The following is a 12,594-nucleotide window of genomic DNA, read 5'->3' as shown; positions in this document are numbered from 1 at the left end:
ATGAATGCATAATGAAGGCCATTAGCAAAGAATAAGACCCAGCGTTTCCTGTTTCACATTGATTCAGCTTTACAACAAGACAGACAACTAGCTATCAGTTTGCTTTAGTGGCCACAGGCTCTTTGCTTGGGTGGCATCCGTCTGAGCTGATTTTCGAGGATAGCGTGAGTAAGACAGTTGTGAACCAGTCGCTTATTGAGAGCTTGCAAAGTAGGGACTGAGTCATGTCTGGAATACCTTGATTGTTCAAATAGTTAATTGCTTTGATTAATATATTAATAATTGTAAGGTTGATAGGTTTATTTTAGATTGTACACAATTGCAGAATACAGTAGGCCTACGTAAGTAAGTAAATCAAATATTTTATTTTGTGTGAATTTACTGGTAATTGAAATACAATATTACAGCTAAGCAGCATTAAGCAGTCTCACAAAGGCATAGGGCTGTTGTAATATCTGTCAGTCTAAGTAGGGGGAAGCGTTTGTTTGTGACTGAATCGTGTGAATCTGCTAATGTTATGGCCTCTTGTCTGAGGCAGCCATTTTGCAAGCCAACTGACATTTACTCCTGAGGTATTGACCTGTTTCACCCTCGACAACCACTGTGATTATTATTATTTTACCCTGTTGGTCATCTATGAACATTTGAACATCTTGGCCATGCTCTGTTATAATCTCCACCCGGCACAGCCAGAAGAGGACTGGCCACCCCTCATAGCCTGGTTCCTCTCTAGGTTTCTTCCTAGGTTCTGGCCTTTCTAGGGAGTTGTTCCTAGCCACCATGCTTCTACACCTGCGTTGCTTGCTGTTTGGGGTTTTAGGCTGGGTTTCTATACAGCACTTTGTGACATCAGCTGATGTAAGAAGGGCTATATAAATACATTTGATTGACATTTTATTGAAAGGATCTGTAGAGGTGGTTGCGCTGGGACTCCTAGGTTTGCAAGCAGATTGGCAGGAGGTGTACCTGAAGGTGGGGCCCATGATGATTTTGATTGCACGCCTTTGGATCTTCTCAAGTAGGTTGTGTTGGTTGGCTGTGAGACCTGGGTGCCATACTCAAGCCTGGACGGACAAAGCAGTTAAGGGCTTTAAGGGCTGTTGTTCCCTTAAGCAAGGCACTTTACCCCTAAGTGCTCCAGGGGCGCTGTTCGGCAGCAGGCTCCCAGCCTGTGATGTGTGTGTTATGTCAGGTTGGGTACTGTCTGTGACAGTATAGTCGTCCTCACTGTACTGGTAAGAGTCTGACCTAACCAAAATAACAAAGAAAACATAGATAACTAACGTCAGGGCGTGACACACTTGATGCAATCCAAAACTTTACAATTACTATTTTCTTTGAGTCACCATGCCCTTAGTCTAATCAGACAAGTCTGAAACTTGCACTGTGTGACAAAAGTATATGAAAGGAAAAAAAATGTTTTGTAGTGGAAATGCAAACTTGTAATGTGTATAGGTTTAAATAGGTTTGTAATTTCCACTTTAAAATGTCAGAATTGATTTGCCCTAACAAAAAACGTAGCAACACCTACAAAAAAATTCCAATTAATTATATAATCCATATAATAATTCACATTTCCTGTTGCTACAGGATTATTTTCCAGCTGTAGCCAACTGTCTCAAATTATCATCTCTCATCTGTACCTTATAAATGTTTGGTAGATGTATAGGGTTATATGGAAGTGTTTACAAGAGTCTGATGATTGTAAGACTGTAAAATTGGTATCTGACAGCAACCTTACACTCTAAAAAATAAAGGTGCCTGGAAGATCTTTTAGGGGTTCTTCAAATTGAAACTCTGGGGGAACCTCTAAGTTCTTCGAATAATCATTTTTTACCCCTCCCCCCAATTATTATTATTATTAATCAGCATAACAACACAATATTTTTGTTTAGTGGCAAAGCAGAATTCAAAAATCTAAATATGAGGTAAACTCCAAGCAGAGCTCCAAGTTCAATCAGTTTATCCTCTGGTGTGTTAATGTGTTGATATCCATCGTATCCACAGCCAGAATGATTTTGCAGTGCATGGTGATCGAACAGGTTTCAAGTTTTATTCATCAGCGGTGTAGGGAGGGTGAAGTCTGTGAATAAAAAATAATAATAAATAATTCTACAAATGATTAACAAAACATGCACACAACAGTATTCATACCATGGTTTTTGTGGTAAATGTGAATGAAAAAAAAAGGTTGACTTTTGACAATGGTTTTCATACACATACCTTGTCCATAATGTTGAGACCTCTGGGATCATCATTGAAGAGGTCAGGGAGAAGGAAGATGGCTGCTGTGACTGAGTCCTATAAGGTTTTAGAGAAACAATTAATAAATGATAGCCTACATGTGATCTGCATAACATTATGCGACAAACCAATACCAATTGTACATACCTTTGTGTGCCTCATCAGTATACCTGCAGACACAGACACACACAAATAAGTGGGCAGTTCAGTCATCTGCGCCCAATATAGCCTTCAACATATTCTTACCTCTTTGTTGATTAACATCCCATTGAATCGTGTCCATTTTCTGTTTTAGAAAGAATTTTAAAAGCCACAGCTATTTGCACAAATATGAAAAGATAGATTTTATCATCATAAAACAATATCAATGTAGATCAGATAAGGGAGAAACCTTACCTTAAATTGAGGAGATCTTAAAGATGTTCAGTTAAGTGCCTGCACTGGCTGTTTTCTCAAATTCAAATCCACATCTTTCAGTTGGGCAGTTAGGTTCCTGCAAGAACCCCCAAGAACTGAGGTTCCTCGATGAAGACCACCTTCTATGGTGTTCTTGGAAGTACCTTTTAGAGTGTGTCGTCTAAGAGGCCATCTAATCCAGCTCTTTCAGATCAGTGAGAGAAGGTGAGATGTAGAGGTTGTTTTAAATACACAGTAGCAGCAGCTCCTATAATGTGTACAATGTCAAAACGACTCGTTCAATAAAGAGAAGCACTTACACGCTACAGACGCTACAGACTTACTGCCTCTTGGGGCTATCTTTGTTCACCTGAAAAACAAAGATACAAAAATGGGATTGAAATTAGATATTTTTTTGCCAATGACTTGGCTGCCTTACAAGTCTCAGAAATGTTTTGACATTGTCTGAAACATAGGCAATAAAACAATTCCTCTATTTTGTTTTTCTGTTTTTCTGCACAGTATACCTATAGCATGTAAAACTGCCTAGAAAGGCTTTTTTCATATGATGTTCCACCATTTAGCTATTTCAAACTACTACCATGGTCTATTAGCCAACATTTCCTGCTACAGAATGCAGGATATGACTTCATCCCTAGGACGTAGGAACACTGATCCTATCATTCCATACCGTCTCTCATCATAATTGGGAAATTTCTGAGTCATCCTCAGGGTACAAGGTCAGATTGTATCAACACCTGAAAAAGCAGTCACTTATGGAGGGATATGTAGAGACATGTCCAAAGTGATTATGTGATTTTGACATGTGCGTAAGTTTGTAAAAGTGTTTGCTTAGTCATTGCAAACAATGTCATGCTCTGTCCCATTAACTGGAAACTATAGAGCAGATCTATAGCTAATATTAAAACTGTATAAAACTTTACATGAAGATTATGAAGCCTTCAGAAATACCCTTGTTAAGCTTACACAGATTGTTAATAAATAATTTATGACAAAATGACATATTATATACTACCATAACCACCTCTACCCATCATGGCCTTATTTACATCAACATTTATTGTATTCCACAAGTCTAGTCATACATCAACCAATATATTCTGGCAAATACAGCAGCAGCCAATTGGATTCTGATATGGGAATGTATACTGTTCTGTATCTGCAGGCTAAAGCCTAATCTCAGTTTTTACCCCATTATTATCCTGATAACATACTTTCACAATGTTGCATACCTCTCTGTATGCTCATCCACAGATAACCACTTGTTAACATGTGGGTCGGTAAACCAAACATTTTGTGGTACCTTCACGACGCCTGGCACATGTTTAGAGCTATTGTACTAGTCCTGTTGGGACAGGAGCTCTCAAACTGTCATGCCTGCTCCCGCTCCCCCTCTCTGTCGCTCAAGGGCGTCAGGCTGTCCATCATTACGCACATCTGTCACTATCGTTACTCGCATATGCGCTTCATTGGACTGACCTGGACTCCATCACTTTATTGATTGCCTCCTCTATATCTGCCTATTCCTCAGTTTGATCCCCGTGTCAGCATTAATGTCATTACGTTTCCTTTCTCCAGACGCTGTCCGTGTTTTGCTTCATGTCTGTTATTTATTAAATATTCACTCCCTGTACTTGCTTCTCATCTCCCAGCGTCTGTCCTCCCATAAACATAATTCACAGTATGATCTAGGTGGTCCCCTACTCCATACACTGTAGACACAGCACTGGAACAGATGATAACCAAGAAAGAGAGCAATAGGTCTCGCCTCGGCAGAGTTTGAGTCGGTGGGACGTCGTAAGGCAGGGGGACAACCTGGTTGACCATCCTGGCTCTGATGCAGCCCTGCCTGATATGAACTTTTCCCCTCCGACCCCCAGGTCGATCCCCAGACAAAGACCCAGGGCGACCCCTGAGAGGACCATCAGATGCTGACCTGGAGTTTGCGGAGGTATTTATGAGAGGAGGCATAGGCTGTTACCCCTGGTAAGACAAGACTCTTAGATTAACTATTGCATTTTAGAGTGCTGCCACTAATGAGAGGTCAAGTTTGAGATGGTTTTATTGGCAGGCTTTTAGAGGCTCCTACAAAGGCAGTGAGTGCAGCCTTGCTCAGGTGTGTGGCTGGTTCTACTGTTTGAACAAGAGATATTCCTTAATAGGTTGACCCTATTATTTCAGAGGTGATCTTGTGATTGACTGGGCTGTAGTGGAGCGGGTCGAGAGTTCCAAGCTCCTTGGTGTCCACATCCCTAAACAAACTATCATGGTCCAAACACACCAAGACAGTCGTGAAGAGTGCATGACAACACCTTTTCCCAGTCAGGAGACTGAAAAGATTTGGCATGGGTCCCCAGATCCTCAAAAAGTTCTACAGCTGCACCATTGAGAGCATCCTGATTGGTTGCATCACTGCCAGGTATGGCAACTGCTTGGCATCCGACTGTAAAGCGCTACAGAGGGTAGTGTGTGCAGCCCAGTACATCACTGGGGCCAAGCTTCCTGCCATCCAGGACCTATATACTAGGCGGTGTCAGAGGAAGGCCCCCAAAATTGTCAAAGACTCCAGTCACCCAAGTCATAGACTGTTCTCTCTGCTACCGCACGGCAAGAGGTACTGGAGCACCAAGTCTAGGACCAAAAGGTTCCTGCTACACGCTGTTTATTATCTATGCATAGTCACTTTACCCCTACCTACATGTACAAATTACCTTGACTAACCTGTACCCCCGCACATTGACTCGGTACCGGTACCCCCTGTATATAGCTTCGTTATTGTTAATTTATTGTGTTACTTTTTATTCAATTTTTTACTTTAGTTTATTTAGTAAATATTTTCTTAACCCTATTTCTTGAACTGCATTGTTGGTTAAGCGCTTGTAAGTAAGTATTTCACGGTTAGGCCTGTTGTAATCGGCGTATGTCACAAATAACATTTGATTTGATTTGATGCTGCAGATATAAGAACAATGCCAGCCAGTGTGATCTGGAGAGCATATGGCAGCAATTTATATTTTGTTATTTTCCATCTTGTTCTACTTGACGTGTACTTCACTTTTTTTCGAACATAAAACAAGGTGTGTTATGCTTCATTATGTTTAGTTTCATGACATGTTTTACATCTGTGTCTTTGATTACAGTGAGAGCTAAATACAGGTATCGTAACTGAACCTACTGAGAACAACCACAACTACAAGCTTACAGTCAAACTGCCTGACCATTCATTTAGATGTTAAGTCCCCTATATATGGGACTGAGTGGTTCTGGATCGGTTCCGACTGATATTTTAGCTCTCTCAACATGAAAAGATACTAAATCATTTCACAGATTTGAAACAAGACCACTTTCTCTTGGTCACAGACGGACAAAATGACTTAGTGCTTAAGCTGAAGTAACGCGTCTACAAACATTTGATTGGTGTTTCTGCGCCGCTCAGTGGATGTTGTCAATTATATGAAATGCTGCCAATATTGTATAGTAAATCATTTAACATTTGATTGTTACTCTATTTAGAAAGCATGACAGTCTTTTCAAGCCTTATTGCCCCACTTTTGTTGAATAGGAAAAAAAGATATATATGATATTTTGAGCTTGTGTCCTCAAAAGTGAATACACATCAGCAATTTCTATATATTTTCTTTACCAGAATGGGGAGTTTCAGAGCTACAAGTGAGAAGCGCTACAGGTGAGAACAGAAACCCTGAGCTACAGGTGAGAACAGAAACCCTGAGCTACAGGTGAGAACAGCAACCCAGAGCTACAGGTGAGAACAGCAACACAGAGCTACAGGTGAGAACAGCAACACAGAGCTACAGGTGAGAACAGCAACCCTGAGCTACAGGTGAGAACAGCAACCCTGAGCTACAGGTGAGAACAGCAACCCTGAGCTACAGGTGAGAACAGCAACCCTGAGCTACAGATGAGAACAGCAAACCTGAGCTACAGGTGAGAACAGAAACCCTGAGCTACAGGTGAGAACAGAAACCCTGAGCTACAGGTGAGAACAGCAACCCAGAGCTACAGGTGAGAACAGCAACCCTGAGCTACAGGTGAGAACAGCAACCCTGAGCTACAGGTGAGAACAGCAACCCTGAGCTACATGTGAGAACAGCAACCCTGAGCTACAGGTGAGAACAGCAACCCTGAGCTACAGGTGAGAACAGCAACCCTGAGCTACAGGTGAGAACAGCAACCCTGAGCTACAGTGCCTGCCAGCTCTGTAAAAAAGCTGTTCCCTCCCCTCACCCCGAGGATCTCCAGTTAACATTCAGCCATGAGGTCCTCACAGATCAGGAGAGCCTTCAGAGGGGCCTGGAAGATCTGAGATAAGGTCATCCCCAGCCGGTTCCGCCGGAGGAGCAGAAGGGACGCTGACATCGTCATCGTCTTCTACAGTGAAGGTGAGCTCTCTCTAGGGAGGCCAGCAGTGTGCCGTCTGTACATACAGTACACTATGGGATGTTTTCCTGGACACAGATTAAGCCTAGTCCTGGACTAAACAGCAAGTTATTCTTTGTCCTGGACTAGGCTTAATCTGTGTCCTCAAAGCCCCTACATGTCCTATCCTGTCCTAGAGTCATGCATTGAATGCAACTACATTGCCTTAAGAAAGTATTCATACCCCTTGACTTATTCCACATTTTGTTAAGTTACAGCCTGAATTCAAAATGGATAAAAAAATGATATCACACCCTTCTACACACAATACCCCATAATGACGAAGTGAAAACATGTTTTTAGCCATTTTTTCAAATGTATTGAAAATAAAATACAGAAATATCTAATTAACATAAGTATTCACATCCCTGACTCAATAGTTTGCAGAAGCACCTTTGGCAGTGATTACAGCTGTGAGTATTTTTGGGTAAGTCTCTAAGATCTTTACACACCTGGATTGTACAATATTTGCATATTATTCTTTTTAAATCTTCAAGCTCTGTCAAGTTGATTGTTCATCAATGCTAGACAGTCATTTTCAAGTCTTGTCATAGATTTTGAAGCCAATTTAAGTCAAAACTGTAACTAGGCCACTCAGGAATATTCAATGTCATCTTGGTAAGCAACTCCAGTGTATATTTGGCCTTGTGTTTGAGGTCATTGTCCTGCTGAAAGGTGAATTCGTATCCCAGTGTGTGTTGGAAAGCAGACTGAAACAGGTTTTCATCTAGGATTTTGCCTGTGCTTATAGTTGTATTTTTTTTATCCAAACAAACTCTTAAGTTCTTGCCGATGACAAGCATATCCATAACATTATGCAGCCACCACCATGCTTGAAAATATGAAGAGTGGTTCTCAGTTATGTGTTGTGTTGGATTTGCCCCTAACATAACACTTTGTATTCAGGACATTTTTTATTTAATTATTTATTTAACCTTTATTTAACCAGGTAGGCTAGTTGAGAACAAGTTCTCATTTACAACTGCGACCTGGCCAAGATAAAGCAAAGCAGTGTGACACAGACAACAACACAGTTACACATGGAATAAACAATAAACAAGTCAATGACACAGTAGAAAAAAAAGAAAGTCTATATACAGTGTGTGCAAAAGGCATGAGGAGGTAGGCAATAAATAGGCCATAGGAGCGAATAATTACAATTTAGCAGATTAACACTGGAGTGATAAATGAGCAGATGATGATGTGCAAGTAGAGATACTGGTGTGCAAAAGAGCAGAAAAGTAAATAAAAATAGTATGGGGATGAGGCTGAAGACATTCCTGTGTTGTCTTGGCTGTGTGGTTAGGATCGTTGTACTGTTGGAAGGGGAACCTTCCAGTCTGAGGTGCTCTGGAGCAGGTTTTCATCAAGGATCTCTTTGTACTTTGCTCTGTTCATCTTTCCCTCGATCCTGACTAGTTTCCCAGTCCCTGCCGCTGAATAACATCCCCACAGCATGATGCTGCCACCACCATGCTTCACCGTAGGGATGGTGCCAGTTTTCCTCCAGACGTGATGCTTGGCATTCAGGCCAAAGAGTTCAGTCTTGGTTTCATCAGACCAGAAAGGCTTCTTAACAGCTTCTACCCCCAAACCATAAGACTGCTGAACAGCTAATTAAATGGCTACACTGACTATTTTTATTGACCCCCCCCCCCTGTTTATTATCTATGCTTAGTCACTTTACCCCTACCTACATGTACATATTACTTCAATTACCTCGACTAACCTGTGCCCCCGCACATTGACTCGATACCGGTACCCCCTGTATACAGCCTCGTTATTGTTATTTTATTGTTGCTCTTATTTTTTTACTTTAGTTTACATAGTAAATATTTTCTTAACTCTTATTTTTCGTAAAACTGCATGGTTGGTTAATTCAGCACACTTTGAGCAGAGTTTGTTGAATGAACAAACTTTAACACAGTAGCTCAAATTCTTGTCCATTTGAAGTCCACTCAATTCACAGAATAATGCTGATTAAGCAATTGGTTAACTTGGCTTTTTTACAGTGTACTGTGTATCATAACCTGAGGGCAGTTCTGATTCTGAATGATCTTCAGGTAGAATGTCATCACACTCCACATACTCAATTATCTTTTCTATTCCCAACAGAATTAATCTACTTCTTCAAGGGGAATGTTAAGTAGAAATATGACCCCAAACTCAAACATGTCACTGCCACAGGGCCTGCCAATGAGTTGTTGGAGTGTACTGGACAACTTAACAACAACACACTGAAGAGTGGAGATAGCAAAGTCATCTTCTGCTCAAAATCTCACGCTCTCCCTTAACCAGAGACGGTTGTCCAGATTAGGGAAGACTCAATAGAGGAACTGAGTCAGATGCATGAAAGAGAAGTGTCATTTTGATCTGGAAACAACCACAACAAGTTGGTTTACATCATCAAATAGACTCTGCAATGTCTTATTACAGAATCGCACAGCTTTTAGCGATGAAACATTCTGTAAGCAGGATAGCTATTGAAATCCTTGGTTGAATTGACAGTATGCTGTCCGCTCAGGGAAGTGATGAAAGGTGTTGCATGGTTATTTGATGTGACACAACCTGATTGTCACGCCCTGGCCTTAGTTATCTTTGTTTTCTGTATTATTTTAGTTAGGTCAGGGTGTGACAGGGGGGATGTTTGTGTGTATTTGTCTCGTCTTGGGTGTTTGTATTGTATAGGGGGTTTTGTTGAGTGTATGGGGTTGTGTTCAGTATAGATGTTTAGGAAAGTCTATGTTTGCCTGGTTTGGTTCTCAATCAGAGACAGCTGTTTATTGTTGTCTCTGATTGGGAGCCATATTTAAGGCAGCCATAGGCATTAGGCTATTGTGGGTAATTGTCTATGTGATGTTGCATGTTTGCACTCAGTATTATAGCGGTCACATTCGTTTTGTTATTTTGTATTGTTTGTTAAGTGTTCTTCGTTATTAAAAAGAAGAATGTATTTCTCTCACGCTGCGCCTTGGTCTCCTCACTACGACGATCGTGACACTGATAATGATGAAATGATATAATAAATAAAGTATAATGCTATAAAAAGTCTAATCAGGGTTAAACCAGATTACAAGATGTCTAAAAGCCCAGGAACTAGTGTCTAGCATTGTTACACCTACTGCCTAATGATTACTGTGCATTGCCTCTGATATAAAACATTTATAAACTATACAATTATTATATATTAAGTGTGAAATGCTCTTTCACGATATGAAACAATAATTCCAATCTTGCGGGAAGCCTTCATCTAATGGAAGTGGCCTCCGGAAGTGTTTTGCTCTCATGAAGTTCGCACAAAGCTTTCCCACCGACAGGCAGTGTCATACCATAGCTACGGGATTGCTTGCTTGTGTCTGTGTCATTCATAGCACTAGAACCCCCCCCAGGAAAAAAAAATATATACTTTGGGGAACCATTTACCCATCGATATTGATTTAAAAAATACATAAATGTATATCTGTTCTATAAACAGTGCCACTTGCCTCACCAGGCGCATTTGTTTTTGTTAAGTTTTTTAGGAAATGAGCATCCAGTATCATGGTTAAAAAAAAATCTTAGTACATACTGCTGTTCTATCACACATGCAATGATGTCTGTGTGAAAAAACATTGTTTGAAGTAACATCTTTGTTATTGTAATATTGCAAACGGATGTGTCAGTTTCACAGCTATAAATTACAGTTCAAGGTTGACTAATGCTATTGACTATCGCAATTACCTGAGACCATTGAGTCATACAGTACAGTATGTGGGAAGGATAGTTCCTCTTGTTGCCCCATGTTGGAAGATTGCAGATGCTGACTGAAACATAAGAAGTATTTTTTCACAGCTGAATTGTGTACCAGGTAACAATGAATGAAAACCAACAGTGTAAAAATTACCGGGGGTGTTGACAGCCTAGGTGTCAATGTAACTTCATTATTTCATAGTTATGCTCCTGTAAATGAGCTAAACTGCTCTAGACTATTTGAATCCTCATTTAAATGATTCACTGCATGTTTATTTGCTATAGGTTGTTGGCAGCATAGCCCATTGTGACAGGACTGATGAGTAAAGGTTGGCATGCTACTAATTGAGAGTAGGCTACTATGAATCCGTGGGGTTGCCCTGGCGATGCCAACTTAGCGTGACTCTGTCTGTCTGACTGTCCTCAGCACTGCTCATTTAAAACCATTACCTTCCCTTTACATACTCCATGGTCATAATCAGTTGTTCAGTTTATTATCAATGTGTCCATGTAAATTACAATAATGTATTTATTACACACATATTACACTAGAGGCCCAGAGGCTAGAGAAGAGGCGCTGCACTGCGGCTGACCCTGTGCTACTCCCAAAGTATGGTATTTTTCCACTTCTGATGGACTATAGTGCTACAGGCGCACATTTCTTGATTGATGTATATCATGGGTCGTTGCACTAAAGTAGTTTGGTGCCGGTGTCTGTGAAATGGGACAGCAGCCAACTAGCCAAGTCCATGGGCTGCATCGGTTTCCTCTCTCTTTCTTTTTAATAACCAAATATGATATTTACTTTCGTTTTGATAAATCAATGTCATATCACTCTTTTACACTTGACTTAATATGATGGAAATAATCCTTCCCTCCTATACATGCAATAACAAGTTTTTCTGAGAGAGTGGTACATTCTACAATACTAAGTACACTAAGTGTTTTTCGCAATAACTTAGTAATTTAGAATGTGAAATACACAATAGATTGATGTCAGCAAGTAAGACAAATATAAATCAATATACCAATCATTTAGAGGATATGACTATTGATAAAACATTTATTTTAAGCTTGTTGAGCTTTATTTCTGTGTCTGAATACAGTTTGTGGGTATTTTCTTCTTCCAATTTATAGTACATTCCAGTACATTATGAAAAGTAATTACGATTAAGGCAGTGTTTTTGTCTGTCATAATGTATTTGGTGTCTGTCATCACCTTGATTTCCTTCCTCTTGTTTGATGAGGGTTTTTACCAGTGATGACTCACTGAAATTGCTCAACTCTCCGGGCTTTGAGTGTATATAAGACGTCTCCTGGCCACACACCACACAAAGAAGACACTCTTGAGGAAGAAGCATCATGAAGACTTTCAATCTGTGCTTACTACTAATCAACCTGGCATTAGTGGTTTACTCTTTGCCAATATCGCCACCTAGTGAAGAAGATGAAGCCTTTGCAGAGGTATGCTTTTTGTCACATCTTTTGCTAGAAGGGTCTATATGGGTTTTACAACTGAAATGATTGTGATGGAACAGATGTGTACATGTAACTTCATATGGCTTGGTCAGTTTGTTATTGTAAAAGAGAATGTTGATAATAAAAATACATTGGATTTAGTTGTGTTGAACTATTGACGTGGAAGTATTATTGAAATACTTGCTTAGTTAGATGCTATACTCATAACACAGTAAAGTCAATGTTTATTTTAACACTTGTTGTGTGAGCCTTGTACACCTACCATAGGATATTATATTCATAACTGTA

General features: G+C 40.2%; 1 protein-coding gene across 3 annotated transcripts in view; it reads left to right on the top strand.

Moving 5' to 3' along the window:
- LOC129868262 (collagenase 3-like) overlaps positions 1 to 12,594 on the top strand; it is a 41,150-nt gene that overhangs the window by 22,695 nt on the left and 5,861 nt on the right. Inside the window, exons 2-4 of one of the 3 annotated variants that reach the window (XM_055942081.1) lie at positions 6,308 to 7,061; positions 7,479 to 7,525; positions 12,087 to 12,291. In XM_055942081.1, the coding sequence (XP_055798056.1) occupies positions 12,190 to 12,291 (102 nt within the window). In that variant the 5' untranslated portion in view covers positions 6,308 to 7,061; positions 7,479 to 7,525; positions 12,087 to 12,189. Of the gene's footprint in view, positions 1 to 4,675; positions 5,081 to 6,307; positions 7,062 to 7,478; positions 12,292 to 12,594 lie in introns of those variants that run through there. The other 2 variants (XM_055942080.1, XM_055942079.1) reach the window with 2 other exon arrangements.

Source organism: Salvelinus fontinalis, chromosome 13 (genome assembly GCF_029448725.1).
Source record: "Salvelinus fontinalis isolate EN_2023a chromosome 13, ASM2944872v1, whole genome shotgun sequence".
Taxonomy (NCBI): domain Eukaryota; kingdom Metazoa; phylum Chordata; class Actinopteri; order Salmoniformes; family Salmonidae; genus Salvelinus; species Salvelinus fontinalis.
This window is presented reverse-complemented; position numbering and strand designations above follow the sequence as displayed.